The 22782-nt window shown below is 36.4% G+C and overlaps 2 protein-coding genes across 2 annotated transcripts; one reads left to right on the top strand and one right to left on the bottom strand.

The window, feature by feature from the left end:
* The first annotated feature begins 11602 nt into the window (after window positions 1-11602).
* On the top strand, window positions 11603-13358 carry LOC121970452 (zinc finger protein HD1-like). The gene is made up of 2 exons (XM_042521191.1): window positions 11603-12409; window positions 12809-13358. The coding sequence occupies exons 1-2, from the start codon at window positions 11723-11725 to the stop codon at window positions 13172-13174; spliced, it is 1053 nt and encodes a 350-aa protein (XP_042377125.1). The 5' UTR covers window positions 11603-11722; the 3' UTR covers window positions 13175-13358.
* A 153-nt stretch (window positions 13359-13511) lies between these two features.
* On the bottom strand, window positions 13512-20465 carry LOC121970450 (nudix hydrolase 10-like). Its single transcript, XM_042521190.1, is given in 9 exon segments — window positions 13512-13951; window positions 14860-14968; window positions 15423-15457; window positions 15527-15577; window positions 15656-15733; window positions 16461-16598; window positions 17272-17337; window positions 18166-18389; window positions 20152-20465. Coding segments are annotated over 9 exon segments (1095 nt in total). The 5' UTR covers window positions 20306-20465; the 3' UTR covers window positions 13512-13711.
* Window positions 20466-22782: the final 2317 nt, after the last annotated feature.

Below are 22782 nucleotides of genomic sequence, written 5' to 3' on the forward strand. Positions count from 1 at the left end.
GATGGTAAGTGTAAGGGAAGGTTCAGGTGTATTTATATTCCTAGAAGATTTAATGTACCATGAAGCCATCTCAATTTTCATATATATATATATATATATATACCCTCATGGCAATATATATATGGGGACTGTTGCGTACTACCCTCATGGCAAGTAGAGCTGTCAGACAGACCAATTCGTGGTGGGGCGGTTCGGCCCGTGACGGGCTAACCATTTGACGGGGCGGGCCAACCCGTCAACTTGGCGGGTTGGGAAATTTTCAACCCAACCCATTCTAAGGCGAGTTGCGGGTTTGGCGGGCCAACCCGCGGGCCCATCAAAAAATTTAAAAAAAAATAAAAAATATTTTATATTTTTAACATTTTACTTCGAAAAAATTTTCTACAATTAAATGTATACATAAACATGTATTTTAAATATAAATGAACACAAATGAGTACTTATGTTGGATGAAAAGTTATTTTTATTCAAAATTATAACAAAGGAAAATAATAAATTGGCCTAAAACATAACTTACATATATTTTTCAACCCGCGGACTAACCCAAGCCCGAGTGGGCCGACCCGCCCGAGTCGCGGGCCTAGGCGGGTTGGCCCACGACGGACTTGGGTTGATAAAATTCCAACCCAACCCGCTTAAATTGTTTGGCGGGGGGCCAACCCGACGGGCCCAACCCAAATTGACGGCTCTAATGGCAAGTCTGCATCACGCATTTTTTATTTCCTTTTTACCAAAAAACGCTCGAATCTCCTCCTCCCTCCCTATGCCCTAGGTTGTGATTCTCCTCACCACAGCCGCCTTCGCTCACGTTTCTCCTTGTCGCGCCCTCCCCTACCTTGCTCTCACAGCCGTCCTCGCTCGTGGTTCTCCTGGTGCGCCTAGACTTGCCACGACAAGCTCTCACAGCTCAAAGCTCGCGCCCCGCAGCCCCTTTCGGTCCGCAGAATCTCCCTCCCTTGCCCCACCTCCCTCGCCGCAACAAGCTCTCATAGACGCTGCCAAAGCTAGCTAGGTTCGCAGCTATTCATAGTCGTCCACCGTCAAAGCTAGCTAGGTATATATAAAAGAATATACCTTGAACATTTAAAGTAAAGTTTGCTAACATTAAATCCCATAAACCTTAAATTTATAATAGGATAGCATCAAACCCTATCTTACAATAATAACCTTATACATTAGCATATTTAAATGAGTTTGGATCATTGAATGTGACCCTTTTTTTACCTCAACCTCTGATTGTTTATTTAAGTGAGTTTGGATCATTGAATGTGATCCTCTTTTTTACCTCAACCTCTGATTGTTTGTCCAAACTCTTACCATAGTACTAGGTTTAGTTACGTTCATCGGTATTCTCTAAGACAGATTCCACAATCCCTTTTCCTCCGATTTAGTAAGAATTATGATATCCTCTAAGTTGGACTCGTTATCCATCAAATAACCACATACTATTGGATCTAGTCACACGTGAAGAGTGGGTGGAATCACATGGTTTTGAAAAATTTTACTTTCATTTTGAGATCAAAGTAAATGCAGCGGAAAAACACGAAAACCAAAAGCAAGTAAGAAGACAGAAACAGACACGGTCGGTTTTACTTAGTTTGGAGCTTTCGGTAACTCTTACTCCAAGATCCAGATCCTTCGGATCTATTGATGGGTAATCCACTAAAATACCTCTTCCGGAACCGACGAAAGAGAGGATCAAGTACAATGAAAGAATAAGAAAGAGTGTAACACGCTACACTTTTCTTTATGCAACAATTAAGTATAATATTAAAATTTCATTACCCAACACCCTTGAAGATGATCGGATCAGACTCGGTGTTGGGCAGCTCTTTAGCAGTAGTCAAGTGTAGCAGCATCGTAGTAGAGCAGCAGTAGGAAGCCGGAGCAGTCGGAACTCCAAACGGACATGTAGAAGCTTGTAGAAGAGTTGTGTCTTGAATACTACTCAAACAGGGCTTATATAGGCTGTGGAAAGCACCCCCAATCTTCGATGATGATAAAATTTGCAAACTTCAGGTTTATCCTCTAGAAGGCGCCTTCAAAGCTCTTCAAGGCGACTTTCAGCAAGCTCAATGCGCCTCTAACTGTTGGTTTGACACAATAATCTTCCGAAAGTCATAGTTTTTAACTCAAAATTCGAAATCAAGCTCTGTTAGTTGTTACACGTGCAGAATTTGAAGGTCTACACTTGTCTCTACAACATAGAGTTAGAAAAATATATATATGAATAGTTTATAAATATTTATGAGTTAGATTCTGTCTTCTCGAAACCAGAATTTAGTCAAGGTCTCAATTTAAGTTTTCAAAATGGATCTAAATTGAATCGATGTCTACTGTCCCCTTTATTGGGATATGTCCTCACTGAGTCACTCTCTTCTAGTGACTTACCTTCACTTATCAACTTGTAGTCAGTTAATAGCCTCTTGACCCACCAGGTTTTCATACTAGTTGTCAGGTTCGCAGACCCAACTGGACTTCTGCCGGTTGTTAGGTCCCGCAGACCCAATCGAACTTTCTGCCAGATATTAGGTCGGCCCTTTGACCTATCTGGGCTTCACACCAACTATCAGGTCCTCAGACCTATCTGGATTTCAGCCTGGTGTTAGGTCCTTCAAACCCGTTAACTCCTGCACAGTTGGTAAAGAGGTTAGATAAACACCACATCTAACTTTAACCTATTTGTCATACATCAAAACCTGATTATCAGTGCAACCTGTACCAACAATCTCCGCTTTTTGATGTAATGACAATTTGAATTAAAGTTAGAAAAAAATATGTAAATAAGCATTAAACATGTAATGCAAAATTTAAGCGAGTTGGATTTTTCTAACCTTTTCTAACATAACCCACTATTTCTTTAGCATACATCAAAAAATGATACAACTCATTGAGCATAAATTTCTAATTTTTCAAAAAGTTTAAACAAAAGTTGTAAATATTTCAACCAATTGTTTGACTAATGTTTGAAAATTTTTAACAATTTAGGTGAAGTTTCAGCAAAATGAATAAATTTTGCAAACTAAGTTTTTCAAACAAGTTTTCAAATAATGATTTTAAGTTCTTAAATTTTGCAACAACCATTGTAAATAGAAAATGTTATCTTTTTAAAATAATTTTTCCAAGTAATATTTTCAAGTAAACAAGGTAAAGTTTTTGTTCAAAAAAAAACTCAGGTTTATTATAGGGAGAAGTACATAAAAAATTAAAGTAATTTGAAAGCAATCTTTGTAGGGGATCAGTGGTCGGCTAGAAGGGGGGTTGGATAGACAGCGCCCCCAAATTAATTGCTCTTCCTACGATATTAGCTTGTGCAGCGGAATACAAACAAAACAAACAAGCTAAACACTAAAGGAAAGAATGCAAACCAATACATGTCGTTTAACGTGGTTCAGAGATATCTTGCTCCTACTACACGGATGTCCGTAAGGTGGGCGATCCCTATCCGTTTGTGGATTAGCCCCCGGCAAACTTTGGCTATCTCAAGTCGCTCCTTGTGGGTGGAGAAACCTCACCACAAAACTCACAAGCACTTGAGAACTAGTAGACTACTAATTAGGGTTTATCACCACTAATTTCGTCAACTATAACCAAGCTCCCAAATCTTGGTTATATAGGTCGTGAGTTGGAAAACTCCGCCTACTAATCGACTGCCAAAACCATCAGTCGACTGTCCTCTATGGAGATTCGACTGTTATATCCCAACGGCTTGATACCAGTCGACTGGTAAAAGTACCAGTTGACTGCTCCACACTGGTTGAGCGAACAGAAGCATTCTGTTCGCTCCCAGTCGACTGCCTAGTCGACTACACCAGTCGACTAATAAAAACATCAGTCGATTGCTACAGTAATTGCTACAGTAAAATTCTAAACCTAGAATTTTACCCTGAGTACAATCTCTCATGCACTCATACCCTCACGACTCACTTGACCCTTTATTGCAGTCTTGACCTTTAGCCTTCAAGCGTACTTCCTTGGACTCTCGTCCCTCGGATACATCCAAGCCCATGGCTCGTCCCCAATGTCATCCTTTTCGTATGCCTCGAAGTCGCTTCCCTCGGCCCTTGTCCTTGCTGCCTTGTCCATGGTTCTTCAAATGCTCCATCTTTCATCGGACCCGAAGCCATCAAACTGAGTCATATGTGTATCCTGCAAACCTACACACTCACATACACATATCAAATAACAAGGGCGAACCTAACTTAAACCCTTTGTCCAAACACCAAAACACATGGTCGCACGAACCCTTGGAATTGCTCCAACAATCTCCCCATTTTTGATGTTTGGCAATATGTTTAAGTTAGGGAAAACAAATAGTAAATAAACATGCTAAAAACAATGGACTTACGTTGTCAAGGCTACACACTTGGACTTACACCGCCGAATGGACTTATATTGCCAAGGATACACACTTGGACTTACATCGTCGAATGGAAAATGCACGATGCATTGGAACCTATCCCAAGGCTTCCCCTACACCTAGGCTCCCCATTGAGCTAGGATTTTCACCACCACAAAGATATTTTCAGGTTTTCTCAATTAAACCTTACTTCTCCCCCTTTGCCTAACATTAAAAAGCTCCAACAATATCCCAATTGTTGAAAACTTGATCATCAAATTGACCCTAAACTCGTGTATTTATTTTCCATGGATCTCATACACATATATGAGCTAACTCGGTCAAAATCTAGTGCTAAAAACAATTTCAGACTGGTATCAGTCGACTGCTAGAAGTACCAGTCGACTGTTATTATTGAAATGAGCTTACAGAGATATTCTGTGCTAAAAAATACTGTTACCAGTCGACTGATAAGTGTACCAGTCGATTGGTACACTATTTTTGCAAAAATCAGCCTTTCTGACCCAACTTCAGAAATGCACCAGAAATTCCACAGATCTAGATCTAAAAATTCTCAAATTTTGTGGAGAGGTCTATTTTATCAGTGTCTATTTGGGAAAAATATATATAAAAATATATTTATCACAAATCCCAAGATTGACACAAAACTCAAAACTAATTAAATAGTTCAATTGAACCTTAACCTAAAGTCCTAGTTTTGACTTCCTCTTGATGTATTTGCTCATACTAAACCACAATGCATCCCTAACATTGGTTTACATGACATCTATACATCCAAAATAAATTATCATGCAATACCCTAATGTCATATTTCTAAGCATGAAACATAAACCAATTGTGTCAATTTCCTAAGGTTGAGACTCAAATCCGTCTCCAAACCACTTGGCACATTCCATGACCCAATCTAGATTCCTAAGTAAAATCCACTTGAGATCCATTAGCCATGGGTCCCAAATTGACTCTTTGAGCTCCCCCTAGAGCTTTTAGCCTTAGCCACCTCCCTAGATAACTCATCCATAATCGCTAGGCCACATTGGTGCACCTCCGGTGACACTTGGCCTACAAACCTAACCTTCTTAACCTTGAACACCTTGTCCTTGGTTAATTTAACCTTACCTTTAAATGACTTTCTCTTGTCATTTATTGGCTTCTTGCTATAGTCATATGCAACCCTAGCATAAGAATTTTCCTTAGCATTGGAGACACTAGATTGATATCCTAGATCCGACCTATCATTGTTGGGTCTTTGACTATCCAACACCATACCTAAACCCTTAGATCCAACATTGAATCTTTCTAGGGTTTTCTCCAACTTATCAAGCTTTACCTTCAAAGCTTGATTTTCCCTTTCTAGGTTCCTAAACCTAGAGTCAACATGTCCACCATGGACATTCCTAGACCTACCCTTTCTAGACATGCGTCTCCCCTTCTTGGGATTAATACCTAGGTTCTCTATTACCTTCTTCTCCTTAGATAATGAGAATTTAAATTGTCTAGGTCTATCATGCATAGGTACCTTAGGGTTTTGATCTACATTAATCCTACTCCTATCATGATATATAAAGCCAAAGTTATAAATGGGTAAATAATAACAATTATTTCTAGCATGCATGGAAGAGTTTAAATTTGAATTAAACTTCAAGTTAGGATATACCTCCCTTACCTTGAAGCTCCCCCTTGACTCTTGCTTCTCTTCTTTTTCTCCCATTTCTTTAGATGCGCTAGCTTCTTGATCTCTCCCTTCTTGGAACATTTGGTGTGGTAGTGACCCTTCTCTCCACGCGTGAAGAATATGATGCACATTCTTTTTCCTTGGATTTCTTCATTCCTATAACCCTTGTTAGTTTTTAAATTAACTTGAATGAGTTTAGGATTTACCTTCTTTTTACCCATTGGACACCTATTCTTATAGTGTCCATTCTCATTGCACTCGAAGCAAATTATGTGGTCCTTTGACTTCACTTCGGCGGAGGTACTTGCTAGGTTGATTTCTTCCAAAATTTCTTCTTCATTCATCTTGGGCTCTTCTTCAACCCTTGAGGATGTTGATAATACTTCCTCATCCTCTTTCTCCTGCTCGGATGTTGAGCATGGTTCAACTTTCGGTTGCTCCACCTCTTCTTCTTGAGCAATTGAACTCATCTCCTTGGACTCTTCTTCTTCTTGTGTAGGCAAAAGCTCTTCTCCTAGAAATTTCTTCACTTTGCTCCACAAATCGTGAGCATTCTCGTATTCACCTACACGACTCATCACTTCATTAGGCAAAATATCAATTAAAATTGATATTACCTTTGAATTTTCCTTTGCCCGTCTGGTTTGCTCCTCCGTCCAATGTCGTGGTCAGAGCATCTTCCCTTTCTTGTCCTTCGAGACTTCAAATGGCTCTTCCACCACCATCATTGTGTCCCAATCGGTCTCGAAGAAGTTCTTCATCTTCATTATCCAAAAGGTGATGCCCCATAAGCTTCCTCCTTCGAACTTTGGCGGATCTATCAAGCTAGTCATCTTTGCTTCCTCGGTGGTTAGTCTGACAGAGAGCGACCTTACTCTGATACCACTTGTAGGGGATCAGTGGTCGGCTAGAAGGGGGTTAGATAGACGACGCCCCCAAATCAATCGCTCTTCCTACGATGTTAGCTTGCGCAACAGAATATAAACAAAACAAACAAGCTAAACACTAAAGGAAAGAATGCAAATCAATACACGTCGTTTAACGTGATTCAGAGATATCTTGCTCCTACTCCACGGATATCCATAAGGTGGACGATCCCTATCCATCGGTGGATTAGCCCCCGGTAAACTCCGGCTATCTCAAGTTGCTCCTTTTGGGTGGAGAAACCTCATCACAAAACTCACAAGCACTTGAGAACTAGTATATTACTAATTAGGGTTTACCACCACTAATTTCATCAACTATAACCAAGCTCCCAAGCCTTGGTTATATAGGTCACGAGTTGAAAAACCCCGCCTACCAGTCGACTGCCAAAACCATCAGTTGGCTGCTCTCTGTGGAGATTCGATTGTTACATCCCAACGGCTCGATACCAGTCGACTGGTAAAAATACCAGTCGACTACTCCGTACTAGTCGAGCGAACAGAAATATTCTGTTCGCTCCCAGTCGACTGCCCAGTCGACTACACTAGTCAACAGATGAAAACACCAGTCGGCTGCTACAGTAAACCCTAAACCTATAATTTTACCTTGAGTACAATCTCTTATGCACTCGTACCCTCACGACTCACTTGACCCTTCATTACAATCTTGACCTTTAGCCTTCAAGCCTAATTCCTTTGGCTCTCGTCCCTCGGATACATACAAGCCCACGGTTCATCCCCAATGCCATCCTTCGCGTATGCCTCGAAGTCGCTTCCCTCGGCTCTTGTCCTTGCTGCCTTGTCCACGGTCCTTCGAATGCTCCATCCTTCACCGGACCCGAAATTATCAAGCTGAGTCATATGTGTATCCTGCAAACCTGCACACTCACATACACATATCAAATAACAAGGGTGAACTTAACTTAAACCCTTTACCAAAACACCAAAAACACATGATTGCACGGACCATTGGAATTGCTCCAACAATCTTCTCAAAATTTTCAAAGAATTTTCAAATAATGAAAATTGAGTTTTGAAAAACATTTTGTAAAGCTGAATTTTGTAAAGTATTTCCAAATATTTTGCAAGTCAATTTTACAAGTAAGTCAAAGATTTTCAAATAATGTTCAAAGAATAAAGAAAATTCAAATATTTTTCAAGAGGATTTTGAGATATTTTCAAGGAAGTTTTCAATAAGTGTAAAAAACAAGTGTGAATGCATAATTTTTTAAAAGCATTTACTAAGTAAAATTTTGGTAAAGTTATTTTCCAAGCAAGATTTTTGAAAAAAAAAACTTTCAATAAGTAGATCTTTGTGTAAAACTAGATCTAAATATCTGAAATCAAAAGAAGAATATGAATGCCTATAGGAAAATTTTAACAAACTTAAGATAAGAATGAAAATTTAAAAATCAACCAAAAAAATTTTAAAAAACTATGTATGTTTAAATGATCAGAATTCTAAAAAATTTTACGGGCTAAATTGATATTTTAAATTTCACATGAGTTAAATTTTTTTTAAAAAATCTAGAAATTATATACTACAAAAACTTCTAATAAATCTAATAGATAGAAACTTATTTTGAGTTCCTAAAACATATTTAACTTGATTAAAATTAATTTTTATGCATGTTTTAATTCTAATTTACCTTAATATCTTTTTATTGTAAAAATTTTTATTTTGGCCTATCTGTTTATGTTGAAATTTTAAAAATATTTTTTAAAACTTAAAAATAATTTTTAAATTATTTTTGATGAATCTAGTCTTTAATTATTAGAAATTTAGATATTCAAAACTAATTTTTAAAGTTTTTTCTGAAATTTAGGTATTGTTTAATCAAACTTAGAAAATTTCTTCAATTTTTTTTAAATTAACCCTTATTTTTTTGAGATAATCAAAAGGAGAGAAATTTAGGGGGTTAAGGGGAGATAATTTCTAATATTTTACTTGTACTAATTTAAATATCTTACTTGTAATAATTGTCAAAATATTGTATTACTACAATAATTACTTTTTTTTTATTTTGATTAACCCTAACTTAACTTGAGTTGATGCACATCAAAAAGTAGGAGATTATAAATACCCCCGGATTGATTTTGATATGATCAACCAAGTCAAGTTAGGTCCTGTTATGCTTTGATTCTTGTGTTTAAGTGTATAGGAACTTAAGAATATAAAAAAAAATCAAGCGGAAGACGTAGCTAGTGAGAAAGATGGCACGGGAAGCGAGTCGACGAGTTCGGTGAATCCGAGGGACAAGGTGCTGCGGAAGAGTATACCGACGGACGAGAATGGCGCGCACGATGTTCCGAAAGACGAGAAATCGGAGTGGAAGACTACTCGAGAAGGAAGGCCGAAGTTAGGTTCGGGTGAGCTTAACTCTGAATAGCCGAAAAATCACCCAAGCGATTTGAATCGAAGCCGGATAAAGTCAACTTTGAGTTGACCTTGTCCAAGCGCTCGGACTACCGGGGCATGGAGAGGGTTAGGGCACCCGGACTGCCTTGTTGTCGAACAAGCACCTCGTCGTTGCAAATCACCTTCAGGACCACATCAGCAACGATCTGGGCACTCGGACTAATCCAGGTGCTCGGGAGTGGATAAATGGCTTATCACTTAGTCATTGCGAAGCGGATTGAGGCGACGGTTTAGGCGCCCGAGATCCACCATGTTAACAAACAGTCACTTCGATCAATGAAGCTATAAAAAGAGGCTTGGGGTTCAAGATTCAACAGAACATTGAGACGATCATTTTCTTATTCTGTAATTTCTTTTATGAGCTTTTAACATTTATAAGAGGCTACTCCGCCTTCAATAAAAAAGACATTTAGTGAGCTTACTTTGCTTTACATTAACAACCTCTCCGATTGTAAACTAAGTAAATCTTCTACATCTTATTCTTTAATTTATGTTTATTTTTCTAACTACTTAATGTATGTTTGTCTTTGCTAAATAAGAAAGCAAAAGAAAGTATTAATTTTTTTTATAGGGCAATTACCCCCTCCTCTTACCGGCGACACAAAAACCTACATATATTTATATAAGTGTAGGAAGAATAAGGTTGTGCTTTTTTGAGTGTCTTTATTTGGTAGCTCTTTTAAAGTTACTTCAATTTATTTAGTTTACTATGCTGAGTAAGAATAGACAGCTACTGAGGAATTTTTGTGTGCTTTGTGTTTGTTGTTTCTTTGTAACTTGGTATCAATTATTTTTACCCTGATGTCAGTCCTTGGTGTAGGAACTAGCCTTGCAGTTCTCAATACTTGGAAAATGCGTGTGTTGGAGGACCCCATCTCAACCAAAGCATCGAAACTAGACCGAACCATGAAAACCGCTTATATTTTGTTGGTTTGACCGCAGCAAACCTTGTCGCATTCAGTTTCAAGCTCAAAGACTTGAACTTGAGATGAACCTTGTTCTCTGTACTTTCAGTTATTCATCTGCCCTATGTAATTGTCTTAGCTAACCAATGTGTTGCTATTTGACAGGCTCTTTGAAGTTACTTAAAGTTGCTAAAGATCGACGAGAAGAACCACCATAGCGAGTGGTGTTTTTAAGTTGTGTTTGTTTTTTCAGCATATCTGTTGTAGAATTTACACTCTGCACATGTTCTGCAGCGACTGAGACAAACCTGAAGAAAGAAGGGCATTTTCAGCATTGCTTTTTCAGCAACAACTGAAACATACATATTTAGTAAGGTCATCTAATGTTTAGTTAGAGTTTCTAAATACCTATTCCATTCGCCATCACGATATCTATTCTGAGATGTCAATCTCATCATCTTGCGAGATGCCTGCAAAGTTCATGGAATCTGTGATTTCTCTAGTTAAAATTTAAGAAGTCAGTGTTAAATTGCAAGGTGTAGCTCTTTTGTTATGTTTCTTCTAGGCATGGAGGAGGTACAATTCCAATCACTACAAGAACCATCTCTCAATGAGATCTTGAGATCAAAGAAGGCAAAACTTTAGGATGTAAATCACTCGAGAGTCCTCTTCCAATAAGGTTTCTGAGAGAAACACAAAGTAAAGAACTCAGACAGTTAAAAAAAAAAAAAAACTAAACCTATGCTAATCGTGTGATCTCCAACTAATTTGGTGTTTGATGGAGTTGGAATCACTTAAAGAAGATACGACTTTTGTCTAAGAAAGTGCAATGATCTGGATAGATATTTTTTTCGGTGTCATGGCTTTATCTACGTTGCTGATAGATTTTTCGAAGGTCGTTGTATCTTCTTTATCCACTGCCTCAAGCATTTGCCCTCAAGGTTACTAGCATTGCGATAATGACCAAAAACCCTCACCCTTTTGGAATCCTCTTTTTCTCTTTTTTTTCCCCACTTGTCTTCCATGGCATAAAGCCATGGAGATAATATTCTTTTTTTTAATTATAATTTGATCAGCCTTGAAGGAGGTAGAGCCGTAGATGGAAAGAGTAAGTCAACACTCTCACTCTATCGTTGACTCACTCATTGGCTGCCGCTTTGTTTGGAATCGCAAATCCTCTACGCAACCGTTGATTCCAAAAGCCTAAAGCCCGTCGGCCCGCCTTGGGTTTCGACCATTCACAAGGCCGACCGTCTCTCTCACACTTTTCGCCACGTGTCGTTTGCTAGATTCTCCGGCTCCTCTATCATCACTTATTAGGAGGCGAAGGCCGCCGCCAAATAATGCAACCCAACTCCAAGTGTCTTCTCGCACGTGCACGGGGGGTTGCATGATTACGGCGATCGGAAGCGCGCACCGTGTCTCCGCTGTGGTTCCCGCTCGATGATGGCCGGCTTCGGCAGCGTGCCCAAGTACGAGGGCGGCGGGATGGGGCGGGCGTGCGACGCGTGCCGGACGGCGCCGAGCGCGGTGTACTGCCGGGCGGACGCGGCGTTCCTGTGCGGCGGGTGCGACGCGCGGGTGCACGGGGCGAACCGCGTGGCGTCGCGGCATGAGCGTGTGTGGGTGTGCGAGGCGTGCGAGGTCGCGCCGGCGGCACTCGCCTGCCGCGCCGACGCCGCGGCTCTCTGCGTCGCCTGCGACGCCGAGGTCCACTCCGCCAACCCGCTCGCCCGCCGCCACCAGCGCGTCCCCATCCTCCCCATCCCTCTCCCCGCCACCGCCGGAACCACTTTCCTCTATCCGACGGAGGAGCTACACCGCCACAACTCCGAGGAGGATGAGGCGGAGTCATGGCTACTGATCAATACCGAGAATTGCGACAACCATGGAGCCTTCTTCAGCAGCGATCAGATAGATGAATACTTGGATCTCGTCGGCTACAACAACAACGCTTGTAACGAGATCCACAATCAAGAGGAACAACAACTCCATCAGCAACAGAGTGAAGGCGTAGTTCCTTCGTCTCTTTGCTTAGAGACGCAACAGTTACAGAAGCAAGAGATGGAGTATGAGGTCTCGAATTCCACTGCTGGTTTCAGCTACACTGCCAATTCCTCCAGCCACACCGTGAGTCATTCTGTCAAGTTATAGTGGATATCATCATCTTACTGGAAAGACGGAATCATGGGTATGTTTTCACATATTCTTGTTTCCTTCTTCATGGTAAGTAACGACTACATGATCTCAAGTTTTTCTGTGTTTCAATCAACTAAAAAGGATTGTCAGGATGTTTCTGTTTCACTCTGTTCTTAAGAACACCTGAAAGAAGTGAGGTTAAGTTCAATCATACTGCAAAGAGTGGAGAACACCTGAAACTCTCTTTAGTAGATGATGTAGATCAGAATTTAGAGTATGTGCTTATGGTTTACCTGAAAGATCATTGAAATTCACTTTGACTTTAACATAATTGTGTTGGATACAATAGAGCCCTCTTTTGATGTTGCAATTCTAAAAGCTCATTCTCAGGTGTCCTTCACATCCATGGATGCGAGTATTGCACCGTGCACCAGGATAACCGATATCCCAAACGCACACCGCTTTGTTAACTCAAAGGGACAGATCAAGCTGCTCCCATGCCCTCCCCTACCACGAATGGGATCTCAGTTTCCCATGGACAGGGAGGCCAAAGTGCTGAAATATAGAGAGAAGCGGAGGACTAGAAAATTCGAGAAGACCATAAGGTATGAGTTGAGGAAGACATATGCCGAGATGAGACCAAGAATCAAGGGACGTTTCGCCAAACAGTCAGATGCAGAGCTTGAAATGGAACAGATGTTCTCTACTCCGGTGCCATCGTCAGATGGAAGCTATGGCATTGTGCCTTCTTTCTAGTGCTTGAAGGAGAGAATTTTCATGTGTGTTTGCTAAATTAGTAGAAGAGTCCAGTTAGTAGTACTAGCCAAATGTAAGCAAGATATTGCAAGTCAGAGATAGTTAGTTATATGTATCTATAAGCCTGCTTTTAGTGTATCATTAGAAGTATCATATTAGATTCTAGCTAACACTAGTTTCTGAACCATGTGCAATTATTTGACTTCTAGAAAATGTTTTTTTTTATAGTGTTGGCTTTCTCACCTTTTAGCAAGCTGAAAATCAATTTCTAAAAAAATATATACTATCTATATGTTCTTTACATTGGTCTTAATAGAAGTTCCAAATCAACTTGATATTCTATCAAAAATTAATATAAGTCTATATTTTTCCTACTACTTTGCAGCACCAAACCAGTTGATGGAGATTTTGCGAGTTCAAGAAAATATTGTTTTTTCACAACCTATTTACCACAAGCGGTATTTAATGGCATAAAAAATGTACTATTCATAGATGGAATCGATAAACTGGAACAATTGCAACTAATTATTTTCCAATTTAATCATCATAAACAGGATAGAGAGTCTCAGAGTTGCTACCAGGTCATCATGGTTGGTTCAGGTCCCTCTTATTTAAATAGAGGGAGCTCTGCCTGCTGGTGAATGCTGACTTTATACAAATGGGTGAAAAACCAGCGTAACCTTTTTGAAACTTGGCCAAGCCCAGATCAATAATATGTCTTAAAAGCTCGTGCTTCTCCACGAAAGGTTGTGCCGCAAACTGTTCAATTGGTATCCACTGCATAAGATCATGGAAAACATTTAAATGGCATTGAGAAAACGAATAGTAGCTTCAAATTTGCACAGACGAAACAGACATATGGACAAATTGTTTACTGAACATCCTTCCTTTTTGTTGATAGATATTCATAAATATAAATTTACACACACCAAATCAGCATGGTGTCTGAGCTGATGAATTCAAGAATGGAATGATGGCACCTGTGAAAACATCTTTTCATTTGCAAAGATTCTTGTAGCATCATATTTCTGTTGTTGTTATTGTACTTCTTCTTGTTACAATTTTGTCAGAATTAAGTGTGAATAAGATAATTCACGCCTATTGATTCATAATTCCATGACAGTTAAAATTGCTAAAGATATAATATAGATGTTTTATGCTATCAAATTCAATAATTGTAATTAAACGAAAATCTGGCAGTGCCGAATTATCAAAAAAGTTATTGTAGTTAAGTGGGAAATGCTGAAATACACCAAGTCTGACTTGAATGAATTAAGTTCTCAATTAGTCACCAGGCAATTGAAATATATCTAATTTGAATCACGGTACAATGCAGAGTTCAATAGAGGTTGCAACATCTTCAAACAAATTTAAAGCTTCCATTTCCTTTTCATTACATTTACTTTTTTCTCAACTAAAGAGAATCATGGATTGTGAAGCGCCATTTTTTTCCCATAGGAATCGGTACAAGTTTGACCAGAAAAAAATCTTGTGATATCTGTGAAAATATTGCCAGATCTTTTAAAATATGTCACTAAAATACACTAAAAACATGGAAGAGAAGGATCAATTTACTATTTCTCTTTCAAAATAATGTACATATACTAATTTCAATTAGATCAGAAAGTATGATTACGCATTTCCTTCTATTCGCATGTTAACCCACAAGACTTCAATTGTATTACCTCAGCAGCCTCAACCTCTGAATCTTGCTTCTTGATATCTGATGAAATGGGGCGTAACATGCAGATGAAGAATAAATCCGACTTGTCAAAGAAAGATTTGTGGCATTGCCTGGAAATTAAAGAACAAAAAAATTGAATTCGACTTCATCCATGGATTAAAACATTACTTGTTTCAATAAGTATTTTACACACTTCAAGTAACAAGAAAAAACTGGAAAAGTCTAATAAGATCATGTATTAAAAATATCAAAACATACTAGAGTGATATTATATTATATGATTCCAAAAATTAAGAGAGGATGAGATATAGCCCTTTCTTATGTTAAGCCAACTTGCACTGACCCTGGTACTGCTATTCTATTTCCATAAACACCTTTAACATAGAGAAAAGTAAATAAGCTTTTTTGCAATAAAACAAAGAAAAAAAAAAGACAATTAACTTCGAACTGTTACTCCCTTGAAACAAAAATGAGTAATACATCTAAGTTGCAAAAGTTTATTAAAGCATAGTTTAAAGGACACAAGTCAATGCTGCAGTGTAACACGTTTAGCTAGAAGTATACCTGAATGCAAGTACTTCAATGAACTCAGTGTCAATCTGCCAAATGTAGGGCACCGTTAGCCATATTTATTTCATTAGAAATTGAAATCAAAAGAAAGTCCATACTCCTGTCTCTTCTTTGACTTCCCTTACTGCCCCAGCAAATATATCTTCACCCTGGTGAAATAGGAAAAACTTAATAAAAATGGGCAAAGAATACAAGAGAATTATAGTAGATTTTCTAAGGAGTCCTACTGGATCTACTACTCCTGTAGGAAACTTCCATACACCTGATCCACGGAACTTGCCACTCTTTTCCTGGACTGCAAGAACCTTATCCAAATTGCAATATCCATATCAAGTTGAGGTCATATAGCAAGAACAACTTCACATGATGCTAGAAGCTTACAGCTTAGCAAAATCTACAGCAATAAGGATAACGATTCAAAAATACTTTGTTATTAACATTTTATAATTGAGTAATTTCTTTTCAAAACCCAAGGGGAAAATTGCAAATATTTTAACTATATCCAAATATAGTAATTTGAATATATTCCTAGAAATTTTATCACAGTAAAACATGAAATTATATAATGAGCATAAGCAACAACAGTGCCGTAACTTTGAACATCATATAATGCTTTGAAACTTGAACAATGATAAATATCTTTTGCAATTTTTCTATTTATTAAATTTATTTAGAATTTTGGCATAAGTCAAAGGAGAAGAGAAAACAAATATAGAAACAAGAGATATTTTAGATATGTGACTTTCCTAAACATCAAAAGTTTGACTTATGTTTCGTTAAATTTGTCATTGTTCACCGGTTTAACTTATGCTAGTTGCATAAATTTGTAGATCAAGAAGAAAACATATGAAATATTAAATTTGGTAATTTCAATTATGCTGTTTCCTAATTTTTAGGATAATTATGTATTTCCCCCTAATTTAAACAATGAGTAACCTAACAATGAAAATTTTGATCTGATGGCCCTTTGGTTATGTTATCAAGGGTACTATAAAACAGAAATGCAAGTTATGGGTATAAGAGGAATTTTACTTCTCTTTTGTCATTCATGACAAAAGCACCAACACCCACACGATGTGTAGCATTCACTGGTAATGTATTTTGAGTTGCAGGTATCCAATATACAAGCATTAAATAATTTGGCTCAGCATGGTGATATCGAAATCCCTCCTGCAACATGACAACCAACTAAATCAAGTTTCAAAAATGCAAACAATAAACCAAAAACAATATAATGCATCTTTACAGTATCACATAAAGTATGCCTTGGAAGAAATAAATCAAATTGCATGAAGACTCTGTAGAGAGTTTATGCCTATTTAGTATCTATATGCTTTTTGAGATAAGGAGCGCACACCAAGACCAAAAGACTAGACAAAATTGAAGCGTGAAATACCAATTAGAGATAATCCATGGAAAAGCATTCCAACTATTCTATTCAGGTTGGATACAGGTATTCAACAAAAATATGATCTAAGTATTCAACATCCTATGACATCAAGTGAGAAAATGGGATCAAGGGAATTAGGTTTATGACATCGCATGCCCATACCCTAAGTTACTAGGACTCAGGTATGAGTATCTGACATACATATGGATCTATGTCTGACATGACTATTTTTGAAATTTTTAGACATGATCAATAGAAATATCAACTGTCCACTTGCAATATCGGGTATTTGAGTATCGGGTACCTAATACAGGTGTGGAGGGGTCAGATGAAGCGTCCAAGTGCTAGAATTCATAACAAGGTCATATCTTGTCAGAATGAGTATAGCTAAGGCAATCATAGAGTCTGATAAGTTATAAGCATTGCAGCATAATGTAGATTAGTAATAGTTACCTCAACAGTAGGTTGAACGAGACTTGCAAGTTCAATTGGCAATTTGATCCACACACCTCTCTTTTCCTGAGGAATACAAGTCAAACTATTTGTAAAAGATGCATGGATGTATCTTATCCTACAAACATAATTAAAAGAATCTGTATGCAATTAAAGAATAACAAGAGTCCTAATTTTAGGATCAAGATAGAATTCACTTCCATTTTAGAGCCATTATGCTCAAGGTTTTGAGCTTGATAATTTATCAAGGTTCACCAGAAATTTTGTCCTCTGATCTAGGAGTACTTTGAAGGGGAGCCTTGGCACAACGGTAAAGTTGTTGTCATGTGACCAAAAGATCACGGGTTCGAATCCTGGAAACAGCCTCTTGCAAAAAGCAGGGTAAGACTGCGTATAATGGATCCTTCCCCGGGACCCCGCATGGCGGGAGCTTCGTGCACCGGGCTGCCCTTTTTTTTTATCTAGGAGTACTTTGTAAGTCTTAAAAATTTAATCAAATTACTTTTCCTTAAAAAAAAATGCCTGGGACACAGTTTCTGTCACTAAACATTTGCATCCCACGGGCTAAAAAATTTTGTACAGTGAGAGTTTTGTAGCATTCTTTTACCACATTCAAACTGTCTAGGCATCTCTAATTTATATTACATCAGCAAACTGCGTTTAGATGTATTATCCAAAAATGTTTCAATAATATTCGGGTCTAATATTATTAAATAATAAAATAACAAAGTCCAAGGAAATAAATTGGTTGTTGATCAATTTCAGATCATTAATTACCAATTATTCTTATTATAACAATAATAATCAATATTTAGTGCTTAGCATCGTATCTCTCAAGCATATAGATTTGGAATAGAGGGAAAAATCACTCCTTAAAACTCACTAACTGAGCACCTGTTGCCTCCAAATTTCCAAGGATGCTCTTAGCGAAGATACGTAAGTTCTCGAGTCCATTTGATCTTTCACCTCAACAACAACACCTCCATGATCATCATTGGTAGCATGTAGTACTTCAACTTGTTCTCCTTGTGTAGCAAATGCTGAAGTCATAAAAGATTGATTTTTTTTACTGAATAAAGACCATGTGACAGGTTGGCTTCCAGTTCTACCAGTGAGATCTGATAGGATGTCAACAAATCAATAAAATGTTCAAGATTTAACTGAATCTCATGATATTTAAAAACTGAGTCCAGACAATGATGAACTTAGTGCAGAATAAATAAATACAGAAAACAATAACATTTTCTCAAGTCGACCAAGGATTCAGTCAAATTGAGAAGCATGAGTTACAAACACTGTTTTGAAAGGCAATAGATGCAATTAGGGGTTATGAGGCAGTAAATTGTAAAGCACAGGCTCAAACCTCAGGCGTTGCCTAGGAAAAGTGATATATAATTTGATTACATCATCAGGCAGTAAATTGTAAGGCACAGGCCCAAGCTTCAGGTGTTGCCTAGGAGAAGTGATATATAATTTGATTACATCATCTATACGATCTATATGCGCAATATATTTGCATGTAATATAGCCTATGTATAAGATGTAAAGTCAAACGCTTACATAACGCATAAAAGTTAAAACCACTGCATAATCAAAATCTCTAGTATTGTAATCATGTCCATAAAATACCAAAGAATCTCATTACTGATAACTATCAGTATCAACATCATTAATTATGCTAAAAAAAAATAAACTATCAAAAGAAATACAGACATTATACTTCTTAAGCAAAACTTCAGAGTTCTTAGGCATTCTAGATTCCTCATTTTTTTTCTTCTTTGGCACATGAAGAAGATAATATCAAGTTACAATTGGCAGCCAAAAAATGAATATTAGAAAATTACATAAAAGACATAGGATATGATGCAGAAAAATTTAGGGAGATCTAAATTTTTGTTTTCAAAAGGTGATCCTTGTTTAGGAGAATAGGTTGTTTTCAAGAGTAGATTATTCATTTACCATGTTTGTAGTGAATAGTTTAGTTATTTACAAATTAGGTTAATGTTAGGACATTTAGAAGACTTCTATTCTTCTTCTGTCATCATCTTAAGTTTTAATTAAACCTGTTCTCTTTGTGAGCTTTGGTTCTACCAAGTGTTGGATTGATAAAATAAAGAGATAATTTAAATTTTATTATTGACTTACATGTTTTACTCCAAGGCATGTACCTCAGTGCTTTCCTTTTCCCAAGTAAATTTTCCTTTCCTCAACTACTAAAGGCAGTATCTAAAAACATTGGTTTTGAGAGTAGCCACAAAAAGCCCAGTGCAATTGAGACACAAGACTCCCTCTTCAACTGCTTCAATCTGAGAACTACCATCAATCCAGGGTAGCATATTTTTTGGTCAAAGAAAAGAAAAACCACAGATACCCCCCAACAATCATCTCATTTTCTAGAGAAGATTTAATGACAATTATCTAACCTTTATTTATTTATTCATTTTATGTGTATGCCCAAAATTGGTTATGGCATGCATAGAAATAGCCACCATGTTACATGTAGAAGCACTCAAACAGCAATTCAAGCGGCTAGTGTAAATGGAATAATTCAATTGCTATATGCTAAGACTGTTTGTAATGCATTTCCAGTTGATTAACAAATGCACTTTTCATACTACCTGATAAGTTGACTAATCAGGTAGAGGTGTCTTAATTTTTATTTTTCCTTTTTTTTTTCATTCCGTTGCATTAAGTGATCTTGGTGCCACATACTTTTTCAGGTCATCGATGTGCTTTTGTGTGAAGAGGCAGCGAAGAAAGGTTGTCGCCTTTTAGTTGAGTCGGCGTGGTATATAATCAGTAGGAAAGTCAAGAAACACGCAAATGCATCATCGAGCACGGAAATGAAACTATACAAAGTGAGAAATCGGAAGGGACGACCTTTGGCGGAGCTAATCCGAGAAGAAAGGGGCTGCCGCAGGGAACTGGGCGTTCTGCGAGAAGCCGGCGAGGAAAAGCGGAACAAGCATCGGGTAATTGGGGAGTAGAGACCAACCGCATCGAATTGGAGCATCGGAAGGCGACATCTTTGCATCGCTGGAGCCGGTCTGCAAGAGAGCGGGAGCTCCACGGCAGCGGAGAGAAACGCGGCCAAGGTTAGGCGACGTGGACAATTACGAAGCTTCCCTATTAGGACATAACATAGCACCGGAGCTATGTTCTAGGAATCCAAACGAACTTGCCCTGAGGCCGTAAACAAGCTAGCTGGGTGTTCAACTTGTTTAATAAAATAATTAAATCAAGTGAATTTAAAAAAAAATTAAGTCTTTCATATAATTATTTAAGTTTAACTTAATTAACTTGTTATGAGTTTGAACTTATTGGTTTATATATTATCGGACTTTCAATTCAAACTTAATTTGAGTTTGGTTCGTTTAGATGTTATTAAATTCTTCATTCAAACTTATTTGAAATTTTTATTTGTTTGATTAATTATTGAGTTTGATAATTTAAATTTATTTAATTTATTTAATTTATTTAACATGTTGATAAGAATTTTTATTAGTGAACATGATTCGTGAATATTTTTCATAAACATTAACAAGCTGAATACATATGCGTTTAAATTTATTTGTTTAGTTTAACGAGTTGTTCAAACTCGTTTATTGAATTAATCTTGTATATATTAAACAAACATAAACAAACTCTTATCAAGGTGAACACTAAATTTATTCACAAATGTTTAATTCATTTATGACTTTACATGTCCCCGGGTAATGGTTAGCCCTCCAGTGGATAATCAGATTCGAGTCTTGCTATGATACATTTCTCGCTTCTTAATTTATCATGATGACTTATGAGAAATTTCCGACCTATTCCATCATCTTCAAAATTGATCTATTAGAAGGATTAAATATTTTTTTGCTTTCCCAATTTACCACTGTAAGTCATTTACTCTGTTATTATTTGCCACTACTATTGTACTGATATAATTAACTATTAAAATTAATAAGTATGAGTATTTAAATAAATAATTAAAATATAAATAAATTAAATTGATTATATATTGTACGATTAGATTTTTTAAAAATAATTTATAAATTTTGAAAAAAAAATTAAATACAATGTTTATTGTTGAATTTTTCTAGTTGTTATCACTATCACATATTAAAATTTTTAGACCTCTAGGATTCGTAACTCTTGATATAGACTAAAATATTTACAGTCAAAAGTTATTTCAAGATTGTTTGATGGCGCAGAAATAGTGCTGATTAAATTTGGGATTTCGAAATCGTCACTAACCCTTAAAATAAATATATATATATATATATAATGATTAAATATTATACCAAATTGAATAATCTAAATTAGTTATTAAGAAATTTCATAATTTCATCCAAAATCTCATTTATTATGAAAAATATTTGTAACACATAATTCACCCATAAAATATTTTGTTTGACACATTAATAACAATCCGTTCTTCACCCACCTTTTCCAAGTATGTCATAATATCATTGAAAAATTTCACCACAAAATACATAATAGCATACAAACAGTAAAATACCCAATTATTAAAATACTATAAATAAAAAATAAAAATAAAGTTAAACATATTTATTCATAATTTCCTAAGATAAAATCAAGAAGCTGTGTAAGATGACCATCAAATTCTATACTTTGTGGTAATGCAACCATTTTACCAATGACATCTCGAAAATATAAACAAGAATCATAAGTTATAATAAAAAATATTAAATCAATTAATCACGAAAGATAAAAATAAATTAACATAATAAAAAGTATGATCTCATCAATATCTGCGTTCTTCAGTTCACTAAAGGACTTGTGTTCATACATGAAAACGTATCATTAAAAACTTCAAATAAAATCTTTTTTTTGATAAAATTAATTTGGTATTTGTTTGTTATTGTCTTATACTTTTATTCGATTCTTTATGACAATGATATTTTTTATAGCAAATACATGACCTTCTTTAAGAATTGGTTTTACTCTCTCCATAATCAAACGTTTTATTATTCCATGTATGTGTTCAACTTAAAAAAAAATATAGACATAGTAAATATTGGTAAAAATGTAAAAGAAAAATAAATAAAAATATAAGATTATAATTAATATAACTCTTTATTATGAAACATACATTCCAAGCTAAAATTTCTTTTATTTCAATATGGAGTTTATTTTCAGAGCCCACTTTATTTTCAAAGGTTAACATCCCAGATTGACTTTAAACAAAAGAGCCATTTTTTATGTATTGGTATTAAATCATGTGATGGAACTAAATCTAAAAATGCAATTTATATTTTTCATGTCTCCATATTATTAGATATATTTATAGAAAAATGAAGTTACAGATAAAATATTTACTTTGTTAACACCGATTTGTAAATAATTATTAACTATATATTTATTTTTAATAATTAAACATTAAAACTTTCTATAATTAAACATTAATAATTTTTAATAATCAAACATTTAAAAATAAAATATAATCAAATATTAATGATATATATATATTCTAAGGAATTTTAGTAGACATCTCTAATGTTA

The sequence above is a fragment of the Zingiber officinale genome, chromosome 4A, assembly GCF_018446385.1.
Source record: "Zingiber officinale cultivar Zhangliang chromosome 4A, Zo_v1.1, whole genome shotgun sequence".
NCBI lineage: Eukaryota > Viridiplantae > Streptophyta > Magnoliopsida > Zingiberales > Zingiberaceae > Zingiber > Zingiber officinale.